This window comes from Pinus tabuliformis, chromosome 3_1, assembly GCF_031772625.1.
Source record: "Pinus tabuliformis cultivar Carrire ecotype Pingquan chromosome 3_1, CPIR1, whole genome shotgun sequence".
NCBI lineage: Eukaryota > Viridiplantae > Streptophyta > Pinopsida > Pinales > Pinaceae > Pinus > Pinus tabuliformis.
The window spans coordinates 725,610,823-725,638,720 of NC_142301.1; the positions used below are offsets into that span (position 1 = coordinate 725,610,823).

The following is a 27,898-nucleotide window of genomic DNA, read 5'->3' on the forward strand; positions in this document are numbered from 1 at the left end:
TGTATATATGGATTTTGATGGCTGATATGTTTATGGTATTTCTGTTCCTATTATGTTGGTTATATGTATATGTTGTGGCAACAGCTATGTATGGCTCTCAGCATGTTTTTACTTGTTTATGAATGGATAATGTATCTATGTCCTAATAAATGATAAGGCAGCGAATGACATGACGAAACAATGGTTAATGGTGATTCTCAGATAAGTATGAGATCCCTACACTTAACTTTGTTGTTTACACCTGTAGATTACATGTTGATGATATGTTTGACGAAATGCCTAGCATGGCTAGTAGGGATCTGGATATGGTCTTGTTCAGTTCATTGCTTTGGCATCATTGTTTACTTGTACTTTTACCGGTTTTAAATTATCATCCAATTCTGAGCAGTGTTCTGGGTTGTGGGCCTGAAAAGGTGGTTCAAATCCCGGAATGTTGACCAAACAGAGCGTTAGCCTAGAGAATAACGCATTTGGCTAAGGGCTGGAGAGCGTTATAACTCTCTTGGGCTGTGTCTAGGGAGCGTTACTCTGGCCTAGGTTGGTCAAAACTACAGTAGGACCCAGGGGCAAGCTGTCTAAAGTGCTTGTTTGGTTCCTGTGGGTCCTGAGACTGGTGTTGGATGTCTATGTGTTATAATTCCGTCGATTCCACTTCCTTAAGGTCACATAGGAGGTCGAATCCCATCATAGTAGCCTCTCGTCGCATATTTAGCCTGGTTGGCTAGATACTTGGGTAGATGTGGGAGGAGGGTGTTACATGAACGAAATTCTTTTTGGTAGTAACTGAAGCAAGATAAGTCGGATTCATTCCTGAGGGCAAACAAAACGAAGCACTGAAACATACCTACTTTGTGGCTTTGTGAATTGCTCTATAGTACAAATGGCAATTCTCCTATGACAGACTAGAACCCTAAGGCTAAGCGAAGAACAACCAGAAAAGATCGGAGGCATTCAGTAAAATCATTTCCTCCTATGACAGCTGAAATTCCTGAAGCGGTTTTGCAAAAAGTCAGGGTTTCTACAGTGATTTGTACGGTCAATAGATTGAGTGACCTCCTAAACCTCCTGCAAACCTATCTGTGATCAAGGCCTAGCAAAAGTCGGAGGGAATGAGACTGAAACGATACAAAGTTGTTCTGGGAGAACAGGAGTATTATTTCTGAACAAATCACATTCTCTGAAGCCTAGCATGGACAGACGCATTCCTGTAATCAATCTGAATAGGCCGCATATCCTGAGGCCAAACGAAGTCCTGTACGAAGGGTTTCTAAGCTGGATCAGGTCTCCTGAAGTAATCCAGTGACAGAATTTGGAGGGTTTTTAGATAGTGATCAGAGTCCCCTGTAGTTAAGTAAGATCTTCTGACCAGACACGAAGGAGGTCTGCTTCATAGGTCCAAGGTTCTGTCACAGTGCGGAAGCGAAAATTAGGAAGTGTGAGGGTTCTAAGTGGCACAGTTCAGAAACTGTGAGTTTCCAATGCAGAACAAAGACAGGCTCGAGTGCTGGGATTCCCATGATGTTTGCAAAGGTCTGGATATACAATTTGGATCACCATTATTCTATTAAATTAGTAGGGTCTGTTTGGAATCCTTATCTGTTGTATGTGGATTATACTGCCTGATGGAACAGTTGGTTTATACTAGGACTTACTACACTATTGGAGTCAGCACTGCTTATTGGAATTGTATCATTGTATTGGATAATTGATTTGTTCAAAAGGGAGGAATTTTTACTAGTCCTTAAGGAAAATTTAGGAAATTATTACCCTAGATCACACACATCAATTGTCTATCCTTGGGCCTTTAACCCTAAACTATCATTTAATGCAAAATACTTCCTCCATTAAAGACAAAATCATCATCCTCCCAAGTTTTGACAATTTGGGTCCCATATGTTGAAATTTCTTCTAAGACAAGACAGTTTACGTTTCACCAGTTATTGATCAAGGTAAACACCATTGCAAAACCTAGAGGGCAGCATACCTATATACCTAAACTTTACTCTGGATGCAGAAAGAAACAATTCATTTTTCAGCACCACTATACTATAAGATTTAAGGTAGAATTTACCGTCTATAACTTTATTCAGGAGCACAGCTAGTTCTCCACGTATCTTCTTTAGAATTGAGGGTCTAGTATTCTCAAAAATGTGGTGCAGGGATTTCAGGGCAAATGACTACTTCAGATTTGGAAACCATCACTGGAGTTCAGTAATAGAAACATTTTTCCAGTTGCATATAAAGTTAACCATACTAAAACCACCCTTTAGATATCATGATTCATGAACAAAGAAGAAAGAATGCTATGTTTTTGTATGTTCTTGGCAAATAGAGATTTGACGAATTTTGCTCATTTTCTGTTCATGTGTTCCTCCTTTTTCTGTTATTGAAGAAAATGGCATTTGTAGGCATGCTTTCTAGTTTGCCCAATTCTACTTGTGAGCTTACAAAATTGCTCTGGGCCAACGAACCTTATTCTACCATTGAATATTCATACCAATGGTCTGAGTTCTTTAAGCATACCCATGCAAACCTTATTCTACCATTGGATATTCATATTAATGGTCTGTGTTCTTTAAGCATACCCTCTTGTGAAGTTGTGACCTTTGAGCTTCAATGTAATCGTCGAGATACATCAGTAAAACCTTACCCGTTTGAATTCTGGGCTATAAAACAGGAATGTTTGTACATATGTAGATGAACCCTTCATGTGCAGGTAGAGGTGTCCTAAATTTAGCAAATATCCATTTCATTTGACCGTCTTTAATGCGTTTAAGGAATGTTCATGTTGTCATAGCAAAAGTTTGATGAACTGATAAATTGAATACGAAAGGTAAATTGGACTTTGATAGATAAGCCCCCAAAGGATTAATATGGTTCAGAGTTGTGCTATTGCAAGAGTATTACATGGACATGTAATTTTAACCAACTCTGCCTTAAAACAATTTCTATAAGCTTAGATCTGCAAATTCTGGAATTTACCAATTACTTTTATAAATAAATTTGGGACAAAATTAGTTGTTATTGCGGCCATCATCACATATTCATTGGACTTGGGGCTGATCCAATTGATAAGAGTACACTTTTCTGAATGCATTATTTTCATCCTATATCTGAATATGTTGGTGGTTCCTTTTGGGTGTTCTTCTAAGTTATGAATACCTCAGGATTAGAAGAATCAAGCTCTTAGGTAGGTCATGTTTAGGAAGCTCTGTGCTTGTTCGAGCAGGCATGACTGCAGACCAAATGAATGCACAAAGTTTCCTTCTAAATTCTATAAGAACTGAATTGAGTCTTGTGCCTTGACCAAATCATGGAAAATGGCACTGCATGTAGAGAATTATCATTGGGGAAAGGGTGCAAATAACCCCTTACGAAGGACAGGTAATTGTCTGAGCCAGCACGAATGATGATTTGATCCTTGGCCAGTTGTTTGGTGAAATATTTACAAAGGCCAATTCCAAAACTGGACTGGTAATACAGGATAGGATTGGTCCTAATTGGTGTTGTGGTTCGCATATGGGTTACATATGCTAAAGTCACTTGGAGTATCTTTTGGCCTACAAACAACAATTTGCACATACATATCTTAAAGAACACCTTCTGGTTGTGTATATTCATATATTGTCTGTGATGGATTGTGTCTATAATGCAATACAGAAGCACTATAGGAAAAGCAGCAACATGACAGAAATTGGTGTTTGTGAAATTTCCTCGAATGCACCAACTGGAAATTATTCTCCTAATTGATTAGTAGTTTATTTGTTTACGGGAAATAGCAAATAACTCACTGACGCATTCTTCACAAATAAATTACGCTGCGGAAGTAAAATAAGGAACTGAGAAATAGATGCGCACACATAAAATTTGACACAATTATTTTGGACCAAAAAGTCCCTGACCAAAAAAATAAACTGAAAGGGAAAACCAATGCAACAGATGAGGATTTATTTTATTATTATGCAGCAAATCTGAAATCTGACAGTACAACAATCTGGATCCCCCACTGGCAACCCTCCAGAAAATATACTGGCAAAATGATCTAGAGATCCCAAATATCCTCTGCTAAACAACTTGGCCTCCCCACATTGGCTACTCGCATTGTTGCCTCTGGATAATTCGCACTACCTGGAAATTGGCTCCAAGTGAGTCGTCATGCCTCCTCTGCCTCTGGAAGTGACTCGCTCTACCTCCTCGAAGCTAATCCGACTTCCGACAACTGAATCCACTCTCTTCCGGCAACTCGCTCAAGGGTTTTTGGCTATACACACTGGCTTCTACTGCCTTCTCTACAGATAATTCAACCTCCTATCTATGTTGAGATTGGTAGCTTGGGAGGTACTCCAAACCCGAGGGTACAGGGTTGTGGAGGAATTGGCACCACAAAGTCATTTGTGGGCTACGTACCCAAGGTGAGGGTTTTGCACTCAAGCTTGTGGGTGTGAAACCAAGTACGTTTTCTATCACTTGGCACTTGGAGATGGTAGAGCACCCTTAAAAGAACAAGAGGCTGCTTAATACACCAAGAGCGGCCTTGTAGATTGGGAGAAATTAATTTTTATATGTTTGTGTGGGCCTCTAACAAAAGATTCAAGTCGGCCTAGACTTATAAGGTGCCCTTAAGGGCTAGACATTGCACACCTTTGAAAACATATAAAAAGGAGAGAGGAGCATCCTCATTTCTCACATCCTAAGTGCAACAAGTCATTGGAGATTCGTCTGAAGTCTGAGGCAGCCACATCCAAGGAGACCTAACCGAAGTTGGGAAAGCGGATAGGTTGTTCTTTCTTATGACAGGTTGAACTTTGAAGGTCCGAGTAGGAGCAGAAGGTTGCTGAGTTGCTTGAGGGCAATTTTGTGCATGCGTGGAGGTTGATCTTCTCAAGAGACAGGACCGAAAATATCTAGTACTGTTACAGGTAGGAACGAACCCTGTTTGGGCTTTGAACTGTGGCTTAGAATAGTTGGAAGGGTGGTCAAATGAACCTAGAGTGAGCATCGGTGGGACAGGTTTTGTAGAAGGAGCAAAGGTTTTTGAGGTAGTTTGAGGTGTGGTTGTGGGTTGGTCTGGTTCCCTAACCAAGCTGAAAAATTCAAGTCTGTAGCTGCACAGGGCCAAGCTTGGATGTTGAAGAAAGAGTCCTTAAATCAGAGGTATGTATTCTCCATAATTGATTTTGTTGCTAGTGGATGAGAATCCTAGTTTGGACAGTTGTCTTGGATTAAAGGAGTAGTTGGAGGGTTGACAATAAGTGCCAAATCCCTAAGTACAGTCACTTAAGAAGGACTTTAAGGATTGTTAGAAACGCAGAGGAAATGAAGCCTAAGGGTTTGTTTCTTGAAGGAAGAAGAGCAGCCAAGTGGGCTTATGAACAGGCCCTAAGTTGACTGTTGGAGAAGGACTTTTGACAGTAATAGAGGGCAGCCTCCATGCCCTAAGTTTGTCTTCATTGGAGCAGCACAGGAAGGCAGAAGTGGGAAGAGTGTGAAGTCCTAAAGTGTTATGTTCTTGAAGGACTAAGGAGCAGCAAGTGGGCAGCTTGGGAGTTGTGAACAACTCACAGAAGTCCCTATGTGTTGGCTCATTGATGGTCTGATGATCAGCTAGAGGGCAGATAGATTGGAGCTATGTTTAGTGACCTAATGAAGCATGATTCGTTGATAGAGGCAGATTAGTGTTGTTGTAGATAGGGAGCAGAAGGACCATCAGATGTGTTCAAGGTACGTGGACCAAGTGGAGCTGTGAGGTGCACTACATCAGCTAATAGGTCAGTTGGTATCTTGTTCAGGGTAGATTGGTGGTCATAGTTGTTGACACCAAACCCTAGTTTGTATTCTTGTATGAATGATCGTATGAGAGCCATGATCACTGGTACGTGAGCCCTAGACAGTTGTAATTATAGATTGATACTACAACAAAGTTGGGTTGTTGAAAAATTGTAAAAAGTTGTCTATTTGCGCAATAGTTGATTTATTGTTGTATTTATTCCACTGCGCAAAGTAGTTTGTCGTGGCATTTGAGTTGGTTGTGTCAAAGATTCTGTGACCCTAACCTAGATTCTCCAATGTCATGGAAAAACAACATGGTATCAGAGCACGCTTTGAAGGGCAAGTGAATCAGAATGTGCACAGCAAGTACAGCTCAAGAGAGAATTGGTTCCATTGTTGTTGAAGGACTAATAACGATGTTGAAGTTGTCTGTTGGTCTATGTTAATTTTAGGTATGTTCTATGCTTAGAGCAATTTACTTCAATTTTTCATTTTAGCCTAATAACAATATTCAGATTAGCAATCACATCAGCATGATAGTAAAGTGCAGATAGAACATAAAACATAAACATCAGAAGACAAGCTAAGACAAGAGGACACAAGATGTGTCGCCAGCGAGAGACAAACCCCAATGTGGGGAAACCCTTGATCAGATCTTCTTATGATCTTCAATATTTCAGCAGAGAGAGAGAGATGGTACAAATACATAAATCTGAGATTTTGTGACAGCAGTATAAAACCCTTGACCAGAGAAGTCAAAGTTGGTTAAACTGGACAGAAACTTTCACCCAAGTATCATCAACATGAAGCTCATGACACAGAGCTAAACATAGTCAAACCTTGACTCAATATAATTCCCAGAACGCTGTAGTCTTCTTGCTGCATAAGCTGTCCCACTGCAACACTGCCCAGGTTTCATAGGCACCCTGAGAACTGCCTTTGTTGCTGGCTATGGCCTGCGGCCTAGCCCAGCAACAAGATAAGCCTCTAGACCTTTATCAACCAGCATCCAAGCAGCATCATAAAAACATCCAGCTGTTTACATACGCTGATCTAGGGCAGATGCATTCCTTCATTATGTAACAGTGACTTACCAACTTTACACACAGTCCTTAAGGCATGACTTAAATGACTTCCATCATCATGCTGTCACCTACAGCAATCTGAATTTATATGTTGTCCTTTCAGACCTCCTTATACTGTGAATAAGTGCCATATTATGCTGCAGATAAGGAATCTCTTTCTTTGCTGCGTATAGGGTTTCTTTGCTGCGGAAAGAGGGCTGCACTAACAGTGGCAGGGAATCATTCTTAACTGTGTCAAAGGCCTTTCCTTAACAGCGTTAAGAAGGAGCTTCTTCAGGCAGCCAATAGGTCCTCCATGACTGTGATCTAGTCTCCTACAGGATTGCGGATTAGGGCACTTTAACAGCGTATAGATTAGGTCTCCCTTGCCAGCGTTTACACCTCCTTTATGCAGCGTATAGATTAGGTCTCCCTTGCCAGCGTTTACACCTCCTTTATGCAGCGTATAGATTAGGTCTCCCTTGCCAGCGTTTACACCTCCTTTATGCAGCGTATAGGAGCCTCCTTCAATTGTGGATATAAAGCTGCATCTGGACCTTCTTTTGCTGCGGAATAAGGCCAGCAGTTAGGGCACAAGGGACTGCGTATTAGGGTCTTTCTTTTAGCTGTGAAGAGACCTCATTTACTGTGGCTAGATCTCCCTCTTTGGACAGCGTATAGGGGCTTCTTTGAGTTGCATATAGGTCTCCTATTTTCTGCGTATAGATCTCCTCATAAGCCTGCGGCTAGGGCACATTATGACAGCGGATTTAAGGCCTCATAGATCAGTGTCATAGGGTCTCTTCTAGACCTGCATTTAGGTCTCTCCTCGCTGCGTTATGGAAGCCTCCTTCACTGCGTTAAAGCCTCTCCTCCATGACAGCGTTAAGGTCTAGGACAACTCCTCTAGGGTAGCGTATCCTCTTTAGATCTCTCCTACCATCAAAACCCAAAGACAAGTGGAGTGAGATCACAAGAGATGAGTGACCAAATGACTTGAAGACCTCTCCTATTTCTGGTGAAACATTGAAGACCGAGGTTGAGAGGGGGTAATTTGGTTGTTGGCCGACCTTGACGAATTGTCACATAACACAAATAAATTCATATCTCTATGAATGCATGTCGAAATCGGATGATCTTTAGATCAATCCTACACCTCTCGACGAGAGGAATCCAAGGAAAATATCAGCTACCAAGAATAAGAAGACCCAGATGGAGTTTGGCCCTAATTGCCAATTTTAACACTCCCTCTCAACTAGGGAGAACTCCATCTACTAATCCATCTGTCAGACCGTACTATCTTTGTCATCAACGCAATGCCCTGCACTGCTCTACTCTACTGAATTATGAAGAAGAAGAAGTGATCGAGAATGTATCATACCATTCTCTACTAACCCGAAGTCAATCCCAGATAAAAGAGAGTGTCTCATACCACTCTTACTGACCCGAAGTCAGTTCCAATAAAGAGAGTGTGTCATAGTACTCTTACTGATCCGAAATCAGTTCCAAATAAAGGGAGTGTATCATACCACTCTTACTAACCCGAAGTCAGTTCCAATTGATCCTACGTCAATATCAGTCATCCTAGCATAGCGAGTATGGTAGTACACGATGCGTCCATCGGTAGTACTATGGTCCCCCAGAGCTCCCAGAGCTCAATGTCCATATCATACAGGACCTTCAGGAGAGAGTCTCTCCACGACTCCTAGTCATTCTCGGAAAGTCAAGATTTTGGCCTTTCCCAAGGGCTTCATCTGAATAACGGCGACCTACACATTAGTCCCAGAGTGATGGAGCCTTCTTGCTCCCCGATGTACCATATCCCAGATAAAGTGGCACTTGATGTCTATGTTGATTTGGGGTAGCATCGGATGTGCTCTGGCCATGAAAATTGGTGGAGAGGCTAAGGCACATGAGATCTCCAAGACCCAGAAATCATTTTGGAAAATTCCATCCAGATGAAGAGTTATTAAAATAATTAATATTTTTTTGAGTTCCTAAGTCTAAACTTAGGAAAATAACAGTATTAATGGGCATTAATAAAGATAAGGATGAGAAGCTTCTAAGAGACGAAGATCAAGTCGATTAGGGACTTAATCTCGGCCGTTAATTCATCAACAAGAAAGGTATAAGAGAAGGCTTGAGGGTCAGTTGGAGATATATTGAGGGAGACCAGTCAATTCAATTTCTGGAGCAGGGCTTGCTGAGAAATTCGAACTAGAAGACTGGATTGCAGCAAGAGGTAGCAAATACGTAACAGAGAGGCAGGGACAGTACCAGAGGACCAGCGCAGAGTTCAGAGAGGTAGACACAGAGCCACTCAGGAAGACGTAGAAGCAGCTGGACTGCGCAGTCACTAGAGGGTTCCGAGCTACCAATGTGTTGCATGTGCCAAGACTGGGGATGAACTTACTTTCTGTCTCACAACTTCAAAGCAAGGGCTATGACGTTTTCTTCATTAAGGAGAAAGTATACGTCAAACACCCAAGCTGGAAAAAGAAAGTGCAGATCGGAATCAGAAGTAACAGGTAATACATGAAGTAACAGGTAATACATATTACAGCTAGAATCAGCAATGGCACTGATAGCCAGTAATGGAGACAAGGATTTGAATGAACTACGGCACAAAAGAATGGGACATTTGCACCATGGGGCTCTGATAATTCTCAGGAAAACTGTAACAGGAGTTCTAGATCTTAGTACAGAACGAGATGATGTATGCAAAGGATGTGCTCTGGTAAGTATGCCAAAGCAGCATTTCCTAGAAGTAAAAACAGGGCCAAGATTGTACTAGGATTGATACACTCAAATATTTGCGACCAATGTCCACTAAAGTTCTTAGTGGTGCCAAATACTTCGTCACCTTCATTGATGACCACTCCAGGAAAACTTGAATTTATTTTCTAAAACCAAGGACGAGGTATTCTATCGATTCAAAGAGTTCAAGGCTCTGGTGGAGAATCTGACAAGAAAGAAAATAAAAGTTTTGCGCTCAGACAATGGTGGAGAATATGTCGATAAGGACTTCACCAATTTTTGCGCCAAGGAGGGCATCAAAAGGGAGTGGACAGCTCCTTACAATCCGAAGCAAAATGGAGTAGCAGAAAGGAAGAACAGGACTATCGTGGACGCAGCTAGGGCCATGATGTATGATCATGATATGCCAAAATTCCTGTGGGCAGAAGCATGCAACATGGAAGTCTATGTCCAGAATAGAACTCCTCATAGGGCAGTGGGCAAGATTACTCCAGAGAAAGTCTTCACCAGGAAGACACCTGAAATCAACCATTTCAGGATATTGGGAGTTTAGCATATTTTCGTATACCCGAGGAGAAGAGGAAGAAGTTAGATCAAACTGCAGAGAAAGGATATCTAGTGGGATATAGTGAGAACGCTAAGGCATATAAAATCTATCTTCCAAGGAGCAGGAAGGTAGTAGTTCGACGAGATGTGAAGTTCATGGAAGATAGGGCCTTCAGAAAATCTCGAGAAATGCCTTCCGAAGAACAGTCAAAAGATGAGTTGTTGGTCAAACCACTTCAACTAGCGAAATCCAAGAATTCTTCTTCAGAACAGGAATAGGAGGAGCTAACAGATGCACCTGCTACCAGAGGAAGAACGAGCCGGGAACTCCGACAGATTCTGCGGGATGCAGAAGATTTCATTGGAGCACCGAGAAACAATAAAAGGGAGCGAAGACAACCAGATAGATATCAAGCCTTAGTAGCTCAAGATGGGGAGCCTTCCAGTTTTCAAGAAGCCGCTCAACATCAAGTTTGGATGGATGTGATGGTGGAGTACAACTCTATAATGGTGAACGATGTCTGGGAAGTAGTGCCTAGGCCTCAGGACAGATCAATGGTAGGTTTGAGATGGATCTACAAGATTAAATACGCTGCAGACGGCAGTGTGGAAAAATACAAAGCCAAGTTTGTGGCTAAGGGGTATGCTCAGAAGGAAGGAATAGACTATGAAGAGACCTTTGCCCCAGTAGCCAGGTATACATCTATCAAAACCGTGATATCTCTTGCAGCACAGATGGGATGGGAGATTCATCAGATGGATGTCAAAACGGCATTCTTGAACGGGGTGATAGAAGAGGAAGTATACATTGAACAGCCAGAAGGCTTTGAGACACATGAGAAGAAGTCTCATGTATGCAGATTGAAGAAAGCCTTGTATGGGCTCAAACAGGCACCTAGAGCATGGTATGGTCGAATTGATGGCTACTTGCAGAAGATGGGGTTCGTCAAGAGTGATGCAAATCCCAATCTCTACTATCTGGTTGTAGAGAATGAGCCTCTAGTACTAGTATTATATGTGGATGATCTCTGCTTGACAGGATCATCATGGCTCATCGAGGACTGCAAGAAGAATCTAGCCACAGAGTTTGACATGAAGGATTTGGGACAGATGCATTATTTTCTGGGGTTGGAAGTTTGGCAGCAGAAGGGTAAAATCTTCCTTGGACAAAGGAGATATGCTACAGAGATCCTGAAGAGATTCACAATGCAGGATTGTAGGCCAATGGCTACTCCAATGATTACCAACTTGAAGAAAATTGATGCATCAGAAGACAAAGATGTTGATCCCACCTTATACAGGCAACTCATAGGGTCCCTGATGTATCTGGTCAATACCAGACCAGACATTTGTTACGCTGTCAACACCCTCAGTCAATTCATGGTGGAACCAAAGAGGGGGCATTAGGCAGCAGCCAAACATGTTCTTAGATATATACAGGGAATAATCGATTATCAACTCTTGTACACCAGATGTAAGGATATCAGGTTGAGTGGATTTACTAATGCAAATTGCGCTAGAAGTTCAGTGGATCAGAAAAGTACCTCTGGGTATTGTTTCAACATTGGATCGGGGATGACCTCCTGGTGTAGTAGGAAACAGAAATTCATAGCTCTGAGCTCAGCGGAAGCAGAATATATGGCCGCTAGCACAGCTTCGTGCGAAGCCATATGGCTTAGAAAATTGCTTGTGAACCTATTCAAAAGAAGGATGGAAGCGACCAGGATCATGTGTGATAATCAGAGTTGCATCAAGCTCTCTGAGAATCCAGTATTTCATGATCGGTCAAAGCACATTGATATTCGGTGTCACTTTGTTAGAGATTGTGTCCAATGAGGAGCTATACAATTGAGCTACACTCCTACAGGAGAACAGGTGGCAGACATCCTTACCAAGGCCCTTGGAAGAACAAAGTTTGCTTATTTCAGGGAGAAGATGGCGATGATAAAAAATCCATTTCAGTAGCAGAAATGGGTATGATGTTGCAATGCAAATGCAGTGTTGGGAGGAAGGACCAACAACAGCACGGATGCAGAGAGAGTTGCAGTGCAGATGCACTGTCGGGAGGAAGGACCAACAACAGCACAGATGTAGAGGGAGTTGCAGTACAGATGTAGCAGTGGCAGTGGTAGAGGCCATGGACAGAAAGCAGCAGTGCAGAGGATGTTGGGCAGCAAGCCAAGCATCAGCACAGGTACTGGTGCCGGATGATCAGAGTAATGTTCAGTTGTGGAGCATTACTAGAGCACATTCCTCGCTAAGAGGGAGTGTTGATTTGGGGTAGCATCGGATGTGCTCTAGCCATGAAAATTGGTGGAGAGGCTAAAGCACATGAGATCTCCAAGACCCAGAAATCGTTTTGGAAAATTCCATCCGGATGAAGAGTTATTAAAATAATTAATATTTTTAATGAGTTCCTAAGTCTAAACTTAGGAAAATAAAAATATTAATGGGTATTAATAAAGATAAGGATGAGAAGCTTCTAAGAGACGAAGATCAAGTCTATTTTAATCTTAGCCGTTGATTAGGGACTTAATCTCGGTCGTTGATTCATCAACAGGAAAAGTATAAGAGAAGACTTGAGGGTCAGTTGGAGATATACTGAGGGAGACCAGTCAATTCGATTTCTGGAGCGGGGCTTGCTGAGAAATTCGAACTAGAAGACTGGATTGCAGCAAGAGGTAGCGAGTACGTAACAAAGAGGCAAGGACAGTGCCGGAGGACCAGCACAGAGTTCAGAGAGGCAGACGTAGAGCCACTCAGGAAGACGCAGAGGCAGTGGGACTGCACAGTCACTGGAGGGCCTGCGTGAGTGACGCAGAGAGGTCAAGTGCTGATGCAGTGAGGCAGATGCTGACGCAGTGAGGCAGAGGCTGACGCAGAGGGTTTGAGAGCTACGCAGAGGCTAGTTGGATAGACGTTGAGCCTAGGGGAGGTGCCGGAGGATTCATCTCTATTGGGTGAGCCAGTTTGGCACCCTAGTTGTACTCAAGAAAAGCTTATTAATAAAATCCTCCTCTGCTAGACTAGTTTTCTCGCATTGAGTTTTTCCAGGGACAATTGTCCAAAATTAACTGTGTTGATGTGTTTGATTCTTGTGCATGTATTTGTTTATGTATAATGGTGTGATATCTGCAGTAGAATTTATTTTAATATTTACCTAAGGGATTTCGTAAATAACTTTGAAAAATAACTACGTAAAATAAATCAGTTGCTGTAGTAATAGAATTTTCACAGTCTATATGTTGGGAGCGATCATAGAACATGGGATTCCTCAACAATCGAATCCCCCTCTGGTTTTCGCAGAAGATCACGATGGTATCTAGCACGTGTCCAAAAAGCTCACAGAAGAGCTTCCACAACCACACAGCTTCCCAGGAGGCCATACTCACAGCTATGTAACCGGCCTCAGTGGTGCTCAAAGCAACCGACCTATGCTTCCTGCTCATCCAAGATATCGAAGCAAAACACAAAGAGAACCAGCACCCAGAAGTGCTCTTGCGATCTTCCACACTGCTTGCCCAGACAGCATCAAAATAGTCATGCAGCTTCACATTTCCGACAGTGTATCTCAATCTATGAGAGATTGTGCCCTAAAGATATCTCAAATGATTCTTGGCACCAATCCAATGAGGCTCAACCATATATGAGCTCAACATGCTAACTGTGAAACATATATCCGGACAGGAGTTCACCAAGAACATCAATGCTATTATGAGTTTATGAAACTCAGAGGCATTTCCCAAATCAGGTCCGGCATCACTACAGCATAACTTTTTAAAGTTAGGCCCCATCAAGGTAGTCACAAGCTTGCAGTTCACCATTCTAAATTTGAAATCCAACTCCGTCTTACTTTTGCAAATGAGAGGGTTTGCACCTGCCAGAACGAGGTCGTCCTCATAAAGTACCAGTATGAGAGGTCTATCATCCACAACCTTAAAGCAATGGTTTGGATCAGCTTCACTCCTAGTGAATCTCAGCTTCATCAGAAGGTACATGTGCTTCAATCCTCTCATATCAAGCTCAAGGTGCTTGCTTCAAACTATAGAGAGCTTTCTTCAACCTACATACATGAGATTATCGATCATAAATCTCAAACCCCTCGGGTTGTTCCACATCTGTGGTCTTGCTATTGCATGAGGGGAATGGTCCCCTTGTAAGATTTCCTTCGGTACATCTCGGACATGTACCTTCATGCTCTTCTTTGAATTCAGGCATACCTTTCACCATCTGATTCACATCGGGCATGGCCTTACAATGAAGATTGGCAGACCTCCGATGCCAATGAAGAGATGTGTCACACGACATGGTCCCCAATGGAATTCCTGCAACTTGATACAAAGTGCCAACCCTGAACCCAAGAGTAAAAGCATCTTTAAAATTCCTTTTTCAAGCATGTACCTTTCCATCGATGAATGCCACCTTGAAACCTTTGACTTCCATTGCCGAAATAGACACCAGGTTCTTCTTGAGATCAGAACTTCTTGTAAATGAATTGCGTTACCCTCATTCAATTGAAGGGTAACATTCTCTACACCCTTTCCAGGATAGGTGGCATCGTCTCCAAGAATAATCTTAAAGTTAGGCCCCATCAAGGTAGTCACGGGCTTGCAATTCACTGCGTTAAAGCCTCTCCTCCATGACAACGTTAAGGTCTAGGGCAACTCCTCTAGGGCAGCGTATCCTCTTTAGATCTCTCCTACCACCAAAACCCAAAGACAAGTGGTGAGAGATGACAAGAGATGAGTGACCAAATGACTTGAAGACCTCTCCTATTTATGGTGAAACGTTGAGGTTGAGAGGGGGTAATTTGGTTGTTGGCCGACCTTGACGAATTGTCACATAACACAAATAAATTCATATCTCTATGAATACATGTCGAAATCGGATGATCTTTAGATCAATCCTACACCTCTCAACCAGAGGAATCCAAGGAAAATATCAGTTGCCATGAATAAGAAGACCCACATGGAGTTTGGCCCTAGTTGCCAATTTTAACAATCTGCGATATGAGGACAAGTTGGAAGGGTTGTCCAACTATAGTCCATGGAAGAAAAGGATCAAGTTGGTTCTGATGGTGAACAGGATTTGGGACTTTGCCGAGAAAGAGATCAAGAAGCCAACTGACCCTAAGGAGTTGGAAGTGTATGAAGAGATGGATACATGATCCAAAATGGATTTTGGATAGACTCCTAAGTCTAAGTGTTCCTCACTGAGGAAAATAAAAGTCCAAGGAAGTTCCTGGAACTAGCCCCATTGCAGAGATCGTCTCGTTCTGAATCTACTGCAACTTGAATGGGCAAAAATGGACTTAGGATGCGGAAGTTATCATAAAATGAAGCTGCCCTTTATCCTTTGGAAAAAGGGGCAAAATCCCCTAAAAATGGGTCCTAAAAACCCTCTAAGTCTTCTAAAGACCAAAACTATCGCAAAAGGAGAACCTTCAAAAAAAGGCGGAAAACACTATCGGGACCCAAAAATATGAAGAAATAGTGGAAAACAGGCTTATCGACAGTCAAAGGAGCAACGCACAGGAGCCGTCAGATCTGGTCAATCAACAGTCTAGATCTGATCGGCATATCGCAATCAGCGATGACAAGCAGAGGATATCGGAGGCAGACATGCGATAGGACCAGGCCGATGCGATATCGGCGAATCGCAATCGGCGTTGGCATAGGCCATACCATATGGAAAGACCTCGGGCTTATGCGATATGCGATTGCGACAAGTCGCATCACAATATCGTGTCGGAGCATTACAAAGGAGCAGGGCCGTTATATATATATGCGATGCGATAGCCGGACCCGACAGGGCTATAGACAATATTTGATATATTTTGAGATCCGTCAAACAACAGTTTTCTATGTATTTTCGCGTATTTCGTTTATTAAACGAAATACGAAGGGAAGCACCGATGCGATGAAACTGGACCCGAAAGGGTTTAGGAATGCAAATATATAATATTTCAAGTCCGTCTAAAGCCATTTTACGGGATTTTGCAATGTTTTAATGTATTTTAAAATACAAAGGGAAACCACGGAACAGGGCAATTGCAACATGCGATAAGCGATTAAAGGCGGACCCGATAGAAGTATAAAGCGGATTTATGGATATTTGAGGTCCGATGAACAGTGTTTCTGCGGATTTTTCCCGTGTTTGAATGTATTTCTCTGTGTAAACAGAGAATGGCTATTTCGGGGATTTCAAAGGCCCGATGGACTCTTCTGTTGCAGAATAGGTGGCCACCTCCCCTGAAGGCGTTATGCCATGATTGCTAACGCTCAGAAGGGGGATTCGAACGGACAGAGGCTAGGAGCCAAAAAACCCGAGAAGAGGAAATGAACAAATAGCGTTGATTGGCTTGAAAGCCATAGACTGACAGAGAATAAAGGATAAGCAGGAGTTGTTGCTAAAACAGAGAATAAGAAAGAGCGCAGAAGCAAAAAGAGGCTGAGAGAGCAAAAAGCTAATGCGCAAAGCAGTCTTTGGAGTCACTTGGAGTTCAAGTGAAAAGCCAGAGAGCTATAAACTGATAGAGAGCCAAAGAAGCCAAAGCCAAAGCCAAAGCCAAAGCCAGAGCCAGAGCCGAGAGCCAAAAAGCCGAGAGCTTCAAGAGCCAGGGGATAAAATGGTGTATGAACCCCTGTTTTAAGAAACGGCCGTTTCGCCGGCTTGATCCGTTTCGCCAGCAAGGAGAGTGACTCGGCCATGGAAACAGTCCGGTTGGTCGAGTCACCCATGACTCGGCCGAGTCATTCAATGGGTGACTCGGCCAACCCGGCCGTTTCCGATATGACTCGGCCGAGTCACAAAGGAACGGCCCAGGCAGCGTAAACAGCAAAAAAATATATTTTTTTAATGGATTTTTTAATTGTTTTTTGTTTGGTTTGGACCCCAAACAGTTATATGAATATGCTAAATGATTTTTGGGGTCCATTTCCCCCTCCCAAACCCTATTTAACACACCCAAGTGCTCTCATTCACTCACAGCAGTCTTATGCATTTGAGTGAGAGTCTTCTTTAAGAGTTAGTGAGCAGTTCTTGAGCTTGTTTTGGAGCAGCAGTGAAGAGTCTTGGAGGAGCATCGTAGCTGGAGTGAGGAGCTTCTTGGGCAGCCATTTGGAGCAGCATTGAGGAGCTGATTCTTGGAGCAAGCTTGAGGAGGCAATTTGTGCCTGGAGGTATTTTTTTCCACCTCTATAAATCTGTTTTTGCTTAGTAAATTTTAGGTGCATATCTAGAAAGCTTAGAGAGTGTTTTTTGTCAAATAAATGAACATTGAATCAATGTTTTTTTTTTTTTGTCATTTTCAGATTGTTTGCTTTCATTTCCTAGTCAAAAAATGGCACCTAGAGCAAGAGATCCTACTTGGGCATATGTTGAAATGGTTGATAGTCAAATGCAATGCAAATTTTGCCATAGGAAAATTAAGGAAGGTCCTGGGGGCATTAATAGGCTGAAACAACACTTGGCAGGGATTAGAGGCCAAATTACCCCATGTACCTCACCAGAAATTGGGGAGATTAGAAAGAATTTGTTGGCCAGCTTTGAGAAATTTAAAGAAGATAAGGCTAGGCAAAAAGACATACAGGCTGAAATTGGGAGGAAGAAGGAGATACAAAAAATGATGGCTACCAACCCCCACTATGATTTTGAGGGTTCTTCCTCTATCCCTCAAACTGAGGCATCCAACCCTTTCCGATATGTTCCTCCCTCTTTTGGTTCTGTTAAAGATAAGGGAAAGGGTAGAATGAATTTGAAAAAGGGTGATGTGACTATCAAAAGTTATTTCACTCCCTCCTCTCCATCAGATGCACATGGTCCTGAAGTTAGTAAAACTCAAATGCAGCCCACTTTAGATGACCATTGGAAGAAAGAATTGAGGGAGACTGCTTGTGATTACATAGCTAGATGGTGGTATGATGCTGATATCCCCTTTAATGCTGCTCGTTCACCATATTATGAGCCTATGTTTGATGCCATACATGCTGCTGGAAAAGGCTTCAAAGGCCCTACTATGCATGAGCTAAGGGGGTTTTGTTTGCAGAAAGAAATTCAATCCATTAATGAGTATTTGCAAGAGTTCAGGGACTCATGGGCAAGAACAAGGTGTACCATCATGTCAGATGGATGGACTGATCAAAGAAACCGTACCATCATAAACTTTCTTGTCTTCTACCCACAGGGAACCATGTTTTTAAAATCAGTTGATGCATCTAATAAGATAAAAGATGGCCACTTGTTGTTTCAGCTAGTGGATCAGGTTGTTGAGGAGGTGGGGGTGGCTAATGTTGTTCAAATCATCACAGATAATGCCTCTAACTATGTTCTTGCTGGTAAACTGTTAGAGGAAAAACACAAGACCATATTTTGGACCCCATGCGCTGCACATTGTATAGACCTCATGCTTGAGGATATTGGAAAATTAGATTGGGTCAAAAACACTATAGATCATGCCAAAAGCATAACAAAATTTATCTACAATCATACATTGGTTTTGAGCCTCATGCGGAAACACACTGGGGGCAAGGATATTATTAGGCCTGCCATCACTAGATTTGCTACACATTTTTTGACATTGCAATCTATGCTTTCCCAACATAGAAACTTGCAAAAGATGTTTTCCAGTGATGAATGGAATCAAAGCAATTGGTCTAACAAACCAGAAGGCAAAGAATTGAAAAGGAAAGTCCATGAAGAAACTTTTTGGAGAAAGGTAGCAGAGATTGTGAAGCTTGCTGAGCCACTAGTTAAGGTGTTGCGGTTGGTGGATGGGGAAAGGTTGGCTATGGGCTTCATTTATGAGGCTATGGATCAAGCAAAGGAGCAAATAAAGACGGTATACAAGGATAGAGTGGCAAAGTATGGGCCCATTTGGGCAATCATTGATGAAAGATGGAACAATCAACTCCATCGCCCTATACATGCAGCTGGGTATTTTTTGAACCCACGGTATCATTATAAAGCTAAGGAGTCAGGAGCTTTGAGGGGGGAGGTCAGAGATGGACTGGTTGATTGCATTGAACGCATGATCCCATTGGAGTCTGATCAGCTGGAGATACACCGACAGGCCAATATCTTCAACAATGCAGCAGGTACCTTTGGGAAGAACCTAGCAAAGATTGCAAGAGAAGCAGATGAGCCAGGTAAACAAAAATTTTAATTTTCAAATTCTTAATAGTTTTACTTTTTTTTTAAGTTTGTTAAATCGTTTATAATTTGAAAGTTAGATATAATTTGTAATTTTGTTGAGCTAACTCATTACACTCCTATGTTTTTTGCAGCACAATGGTGGGAGGCCTTTGGTGGCCATTGTCCTGAATTGCAAAGGTTTGCAATTCGTATTTTGAGTCAAACTTGCAGTGCATCTGGGTGTGAGCGCAATTGGGTTGTCTTTGAGAGGATTCACACAAAGAAGAGAAACCGTTTGGATCAAAAACGGTTAAATGATCTAGTTTTTGTCCAATACAACCTTCGGCTAAGACGAAACCATTTGCTGAACAAAAGACCTAATTCAGATCCCATTGTGTTGGAAGACATTGATCCAACATCAGATTGGGTAGTGGAGAGTTGTCCAGCAGAGTTTGATCCTGATGAGGATCTTGATTTAGATTTAGATCTGGAGACATCAGTTGAACTTGAACATGTTGTTCAACTTCAGCCTATTCAGTTGAATGCAGATCCCAATCCACCAGCCTCAGTCTCACAGCCAGCAAGGACTCTAGTTGTAGGTGCTTCCTCTGCTCAGCCACGACAGAAGCGCAGCCGCATATCTACTCTATCTGAGCTTGCATCTGCTGCAGTTGCACAGCCTGCTAGTGGTACCACTTCTACAGTTGCAGTTGGGGATGATGATGAGGAGGAGGAGCCATGGGGCCCCCTATCTGACTCTGATGATGATGATCCAGAGATTGATCGACATGATCTTGGCTCCTCTGACAGTAGCTACTAGCCAGTGGCCCAGTAGTACTGTAGTACTAGTACTGGAGTCTGGTCACCGTCACAGTTTACTTTTGTTGTAGAGGCCATTTCTAGCCTCCTTGGTTATGTGTTTTTTGTTTTGAGTCTTCGATCATGTATGACAGTTGACTATGTATTGTCATTGGGTACCATTTTGATATAATGGATTGGTTCATGAGCCTACTTTGATCATATGTTGTCTTCCATCTATATTATAATGCTGTGTGTTTGGAAACATGAATGAAAATCTTTAAAATTATGTTTAAAATCTTTAAAATTATGTTTTTTTATAAACAAAATAAATATTTAATGTATTTTTTACAACGACCGAGTCATTGAAATCGAGCCGGCCGAGTCATTACCGTTTCGGAGTCGGAGTCGGAGTCAATCCTCGGCCAAGTCGGAGTCGGAGTCGGAGTCTTAAAACATTGGTTTGAACCCACTGTTTCTGTGTAAAACAGCAGGAGTTGAGCCAAGAGCTTGTAAAAAGAACTTATACCATAATCCCAGTGAGCCTAGTTGAGTTGACTAAAGTTCACGGAGACGTAGCCCAAGAGTTTTGGGTGAACTCCTAATTAATATTGTTGTTCTCTGTGTGTTTTATTGTTGCATTGTCTCTGTTGCTTTATTCACTGTTATATGTATTTATATATCAGTGTGAGCACATTAAATTACAGCACATAAACAGTTTTAATAAACAACACCAGCATACACCTTCTGTTCAAACACATATTTAATTCTGCACTGGTTAATCATAAAGACTTGGGAATAAATAAGCTTTGGAAGTGGGAGAGGTTCTTATAAGTTTGACAGAAGCCTTAAGTGCCCCATTTTCAGATCAATACAAGTCCAAGTTAATCATCCTTGATGGTGTCAAGGAGCCTCTAATACCCCATTTGTCCGAGAAGAACATTGCCCATGAGATGTGGAAAGCTCTTCAAGATTTGTTTCAAAATAAGAACGAGAATCGGTTGTTGGTATTGCAGGATAAGTTGAAATCCACCAAGATGATGCAGGGTGGAGGAGTGACTTCATATCTAACAAGATTGTCTCAAGTTCGAGATGAGCTTGCCGCCATCAAAGAGACTGTTTCAGATTCTAAGATGGTGAGGATTGCTTTTAAGGGGTTTACTCCAGAATGGAAGTTGTTCATCAAAGGGATCGTTGCCAAAGAGAAGCTACCAGACTGGAATAGGTTGTGGGATGACTTCATTTAGGAAGAATTGCGAGACGAGGAGCTTCATCTGAAGAAGAAGACTTCTGATGATGATGTGGCTCTTGCAACGAGGATGAAGGGCAAGCAAAAGAAGAACTTGAGTAAGTTGAAGTGTTTCAACTGTGGCGAGTATGGTCATTATTCGACGAAGTGTCCAAAGAAGAAGCAGGGAGATAATGAGAAGAAGAATGGGAAGGAGGTTGCAGGTGTCGCCACTTCTACTGAGATAGATGATCTCTCCAAGAGATTGGAGAGTGAGGATTTTTCTCTGATTTCTCATTTCTCTGAGGGTGCCATCAACAAGATTGCATGGTACGTGGACAGTGGTGCATCGAAGCATATGACAGGTTCACATGATGTGTTCAAGACTCTAGCTGAGTGGGACTCGAAGTTGCACATGGTGGTGGGCAACAAGAGTCAGAAGGAGATCAAAGGATCGGGTGTCGTGCCATTCAGAATGGAGTCAGGTCAGTTGATGTGAGTTCAGGATGTACTGTATGTACTAGAGCTTAGATATAATGTATTGTTTGTCTCAGTGATCGAGCAGAAGGGGTTTGACGTGATTTTCCAGGATGGGAAAGCGAAGCTCAGGCCCAAAGGCTCTAACTCTAGTGGAGTGGTCATTGGAGTTAGGGAGCATGGTCTATACAGGCTGACGGGCAAGCCTATAGATCATGAGAAGCAGAAGTAGAAGCAGGTGCAGGTTCCAGAGGTTCAAAGGGAGTCGAGTTCTAGCAAAGGTTTGCAGGTTCAGAGGGAGAATGTGCAGCCCAAGAAGAGCGTGTGGTCAGTGGGGAGCAAGGGTGCTTCTATAGCTAGCAAGAAGGAACCTTGGGATGACCTAAAGCGATTCAGGAGAAGAGCAGGAGGCTTCTCATGCAATGGCACTTCTGAGAAGGGCGTAGTTCATACTATAGGGTATGTTGGAATGGTGACCGCCAGGAGTTGGGCTAGTGTAGCCAATAGTGACAATGATGAAGAGTTACTTCCTAGTCTTGGAAGTACCTCCCTCGCTAAGAGGGAGTGTTGAGATTGGTAGCTTGCAAGGTACTCTAAACCCTAGGGTACAGGGTTGTGGAGGAATTAGCACCACAAAGTCATTTGTGGGCTAAGTACCAAAGGTGGCGGTTTTGCACCCAAGCTTGTGGGTGTGAAACCAAGTATGTAGTTGATGACTTGGCACTTGGAGATGATAGAGCACCCTTAAAGGAGCAAGGGGTTGCTTAGTACACCAAGAGAGGCCTGGTAGATTAGGAGAAATTAATTTTTTATATGTTTGTGTGGGCATGTAACATAAGATTCAAGTCAGCCAAGATTTAGAAGGTGCCCTTAAGGGCTAGACATTGCACACCCTTGAAAACATATAAAAACGAGGGAGGAGCATCCTCATTTTTCACATCCTAAGTGCAACGAATCATTAGAGATACATCTGAAGTCTGAGGCAACCGCATCCAAGGAGACCTAGACAAAGTTGGGAAAAGGGATTGGTTGTTCTTTCTTATGACAGGTTGAAGGGCCAAGTAGGAGCAAAAGGTTGTTGAGTCGTTTGAGAGCAATTTTGTGCATGCGTGGAGTTTGATCTTCTCAAGCAACAGGGCCGAAAATATCTAGTACTTTTATAGGTGGGGCCTAGCCCTGTTTGGGTTCTAAATTGTGGCTTAGAATAGCTGGAAGGGTAGCAGAATGAACCTAGAGTGACAACGCAGGTGGGATAGGTCTTGTAAAAGGAGGAGCGAAGGTTTTTGAGGTAGTTTGAACTTTGAGGTTTGGTTGAGGGTTGGTCCAGTGCCCTAACCAAGTCGAAAACTTAAGGTTTGTAGCTGTACAGGGCCAAGCTTGGAGGCAGAAGAAAGAGTCCTTAAAATTAGAGGTATGTATTTTCCATAGTTGATTTTGCTGCTAGTGGATGAGAGTCCTCGTTTGGACAGTTGTCTTGGCATTTAAAGGAGCAGTTGGACGGATGACAATAAGTGCCAAATCAGCCCTATTCCCTAAGTACAGTCACTTAAGAAGGACTTTAAGGATTGTTAGAAAGGCAGAGGAAATGAAACCTAAGGGTTTGTTTCTTGAAGGAAGAAGGGCAGCCAAGTGGGCTTATGACCAGGCCCTAAGTTGATTGTTGGAGAAGGACTTTTGACAGTGATAGAGGGCAGCCTCCATGCCCTAAGTTTGTCTTCATTAGAGCAACACAGGAAGGCAAAAGTGGGAAGAGTGTGAAGTCCCAAAGTGTTGTGTTCTTGAAGGACTAAGGAGAAGCAAGTGGGTAGCTTAGGAGTTGTGAACAACTCTCAAAAGTCCCTATGTGTTGACTCATTGATGTACTAATGATCAGCTAGAGAGCAGACAAATTGGAGCCGTGTTCAGTGACCTAAATGAGCAAGATTCATTGATAGAGGCACATTGGTGTTGCTGCAGATTGGGAGCAGAAGGACCAGCAAATGTGTTCAGGGTACGACCAAGTGGAGCTGTGAGGTGCACTACATCAGCTAGTAGGTCAGTTGGTATCTTGTTCAGGGTAGATTGGTGGTCATAGTTGTTGACACCAAACCCTAGTTTGTATTCTTGTATCAATGATTGTATGAGGGGCATGATCCCTAGTACAGGAGCCCTGGACAGTCATATTATAGATTGATAAAATAAGTTAATAACGAAGTTGAGATGTTGAAAAATTGTAAAAAGTTGTCTATTTGTGCAATAGTTGATTTACTGTTGTATTTATTCCACTATGCAAAGTAGTTTGTTGTGGCATTTGAGTTGGTTGCGTTAAAGATTCTAAGACCCTAACCTAGATTATCCAATGCCATGGAAAAACAGCAATCTCCTACCACTCTGTAATTGGAGAAACACCAAAAAACTCTCTGGAATCCTACTCCCAAATTTTTCGACTGCTCCCTCTCTCTGATGCTCTCCCTCTGGTTCGAACTACACCCTCATTGAAGTTGTGAACTGGGTAGCTCAATCTGCCTTGCTAACTCTTACAACTGTGTCTATCTCCATCCCATCGACTTGTTCTTATAATCTCTCGTTGGAGCATTAATGGCCAAGATCTAATCATGATCGATGGCTAAGATCATCTTAGACTTCATCAAGTCACTTTCTAGAAGTATCTAGAACATAAGTTGATTTCCTCAATTAGTACGCATTAATTAATCAATTTTCCTAAGTTAGACTAAGGAACTTTTTAATTATTGATCAACTAATTTAATTGAGTGGTCTTTAGGTGTTCTCCCGAAACCTTTTCTGGGTTTTGGAGATTTCATGTTCCTTAGCCTCTTTAACACAAATCAAGGCTAGAACACTTGTCTGATGCTACCAAAAATCCATAAACTAACAGTGTTCACCATCCTTGTAGCCTCAGTTCCTCTTTTATGGTCAAATTGATGCATGACAATTTAGAAGCTGAAATGCAACATTACTTCTCAGGAAAAGATTGCAATGGGGATGACTCTAATTGCAAATCGCCAAGGAAATTTACAAGTTCTAAAACTCCAAACAGAGGTAACCCAATAGCAAGTTGCAAATCAGCTGCTTACTTGAACCAATCTGGTTTGTTACAAAGGCAAGGAGATTTACTCCAAATGTTAGTCATGCACCATAAAATGAAATGAAATTTGGGTGAGTTAAGTTAAGATGTCAGGAAAGGGAGGAATGATTTTTTCCAGTGCCTAGTGTTATATCGTCGGATCATGTTTTCCAGTTTGATAACATAGTTGTACATATTTGTACCACAACGTAAATAAATCATATGAGGATGACATGGTTTAGTCTTCACAATTTTTCTGTTTATATATTGTAGTTTGAGAAGAGCTGCCCACATAAGATCATTTTACTGAATGAACACCTAAACCATTCATGTTCAGATTGAATGTTTTAAGTACTTTAATAGATGGAATCTCGGGTAGAAATCTCCTAGCTAGATAATTGTTCGGCAAGCTTAAATACAAAATGCTTCCGATATTACCAATCTCAGAAAACATTGTGCCACAGAAATAATTTGCACTCAAATCCAGATACTGTAAAACCTGCATTTCGTCTAAAATGAAGGGATTATACTAGAAGAAAAGAACTTTCAAGGAAATATTCAGCCATGTAAGAGCTTGCAACGTCATCAGAACAGAAAATTGCCACTCAACACCGAATGATAAAGTTCGATCCTTCCTGCAGCTCCAGGAAGGCAAGACAAATTGGTTTTTTTGGTTGTCTCAGAGAATAGGTTATCTAAAGCTATTCCTTCTAAACTTAACGGCATGGAGAGATGAATAGACATTAATTTCTCCAACAGTTTACTTTTAGTGTAGTGCCAACCTTAAGGCGCTTTCAAAAGTAGATATAAATGTTATTGATGTTGATGAGGTCACTTCAGGAAGCAGATGAGCCATTGAGGATTTTGCCAATTGACAAGTTCAAAGCAGCCTGTTCTTCCAAATATAAGATTGTAATTTGAAACAGATTGCGGTCTCCATTAAACATGATCTAGCTGATCTAACTTAGTGTTCCTGCTCTGTCAAATGTACACAATTATCATATGAAAATGATCCTGAAAAGGAGTGTTGCACTTCTGTTTTGGAGGAGTATAAATTGCGTGGTTAATTTGTGTCTTTGGGAGAATAAGGAACAGTTGGGCATCCAAGTGTCGTTGGTGATGCCAATTTCACACGTTTCTGTCAAATTAGTGATTTATTTAAGAACCTTAAACCCTAAACCCTAGCAGCTAAAATCAAATATCATTGAAACGACAACATAGGGACAGCTCTGGACTGATTTAGAAAATCGAGGTGAACATAATATATATACCTAACTCAAATAGTAGTTATCCATACCAAAATTGGTGACTAAAATAAGTTCACAACAACCATAATACAATATGCCAAAACGTGACCGCGTGATATTCAAGCACAGTAGTCTCTAAACGAATAGTCTATCATAAGCACCAAATAGAACAGTCTTGGCGTGGTTTCTTAGGGAACTCAAAAACACTTAAACATAAACCCTGATAGCTACCCGATTACAACAAATATTTAATCTAAGCGAGAAAAAAAGGGTCCGAGCAAAAGGGGTTACCATTACGGGAGTAGGGATTTGTGTGGGTGTGGATTTGAGAGTCACATTTTGAAGCGTGTCCGCATTTGCAACGCATTTACAGGTGAGACTCTTCTTCATATGTAACCTCCGTGGAATGGCTACTGGGGATGTTACGGGGCGTACATTTCCAACCCACTGACAGTGCAGTTCTGCATTGCTTCGCCGTTGATTTTGCAGAAGCGGGGAGCGAGATTGAAGAGGAGTGCCAATGGCCCTCGCTGGCATTTTCACAGCTTCTACAGCAACCTGCTTGTATCGGCACTTGGCTGCAATCAGTTCCAAATGGATTAAGATTTGTCCGCGTTCTATTCCTAGCGGTTGCACCAGCTATCGTTTCCAACAAAATTTCAGCAGCCTAAAGCTAGTAAAGAGGATCGCAACTGAGAAACGGCACAACTATAAGGTGGTATACTAAATTCAGCTATGGACTGTGTACAGTTTCAGAATACAAAGCGTAAGTTTCACTCTAGTAGGCGTCAGTGAGGGTTTCTCGTTAATCGCATTTTCGCTGTTAGTGAGCCATTAACCTCTGCCACTTAGATGATTGGTTCGTTTGTCCACCCGATTACCATTCGTGAGTACAGTATGAGGCCTGTATGTATCCTTTGTGCTTAGTTGGAATTTGGTCAAGGAAAATATTCAAAATAAAATATTTTAAAGATTGTATCCAAATATTTAAAAGTTTAGGTAGATCTAGAAGCTTTTAAAATCTCCCACGATATGGAGAGATTTTGCTATATGGTACGATGTGGATTATCGAAATTCTGGTTAGATTGTCATAAACTTTGTACTTTAGATAAAGAATATTTTGTTTATGGATGAGATTTGACGAATAAGGTTATAATTATAATTATAAATTTTATTTTAATTATAATTATAATTATAATTATTGTGTGAGTATATTTAGCGTAATTATATAAATTAAATGATTGTTAAATTTTAAAAGATTTATTTTATAATGTGAAGATTAAAAAAAATTTAAAGACTAATTTTATTTCAAATTATTATTATTGTTATTAGTTTCATGTATCAGGTATTATGATTAATGGAATGGGGTCTATGGCATTGTGTCTGTTATGCTTGATCTAGTAATTATGTATTTATGGTGTACGGACGTAACTAGCACGAGCATGCAATGCTCCAGTTGACGAGGGTTTCATATCTTGAGTTGAATGGTAATTGAAACCATTTGCGATAAAAAGGTTAGAGCTAAGGTGAGGTCCTCGACACCCTAGAGTAATTTGTGTGTGAATAAAGTCTCTGTGGAGGCTCTAGTGTTGAGAGCAGAGGAGGTTTGGGCTAAGGGGAAAGCAATCTTAAGAGTTTCTCCCTTCTCGTGGTTGGTAGAGGAAGATGTTTGCGTAGTGTGTTTTCGCTAGTTGGTGGAGGTCGTGACTCGCTACTTTTAAAGACTCATTGGCGATTTCAATTTTGTACATTTCTTGTGCTCATTCTGGTCTCATCTTTGCTTCAGTTGGGTCCTTTGTTTAGTTGTTTCGAAAAA

The 27,898-nt window shown here is 41.7% G+C and overlaps 1 protein-coding gene across 1 annotated transcript in view; it reads right to left on the bottom strand.

Annotated features, from left to right (window-relative positions):
* The window catches only part of LOC149189333 (putative 4-hydroxy-tetrahydrodipicolinate reductase 1, chloroplastic), a 97,084-nt gene extending 70,101 nt beyond the window's left edge, over positions 1-26,983 (bottom strand). The window contains exon 1 of the mRNA XM_089411797.1: positions 26,374-26,983. Within this exon, the coding sequence (XP_089267923.1) occupies positions 26,374-26,619 (246 nt within the window). The 5' untranslated portion in view covers positions 26,620-26,983. The remainder of the gene's footprint in view (positions 1-26,373) is intronic.
* Positions 26,984-27,898: the final 915 nt, after the last annotated feature.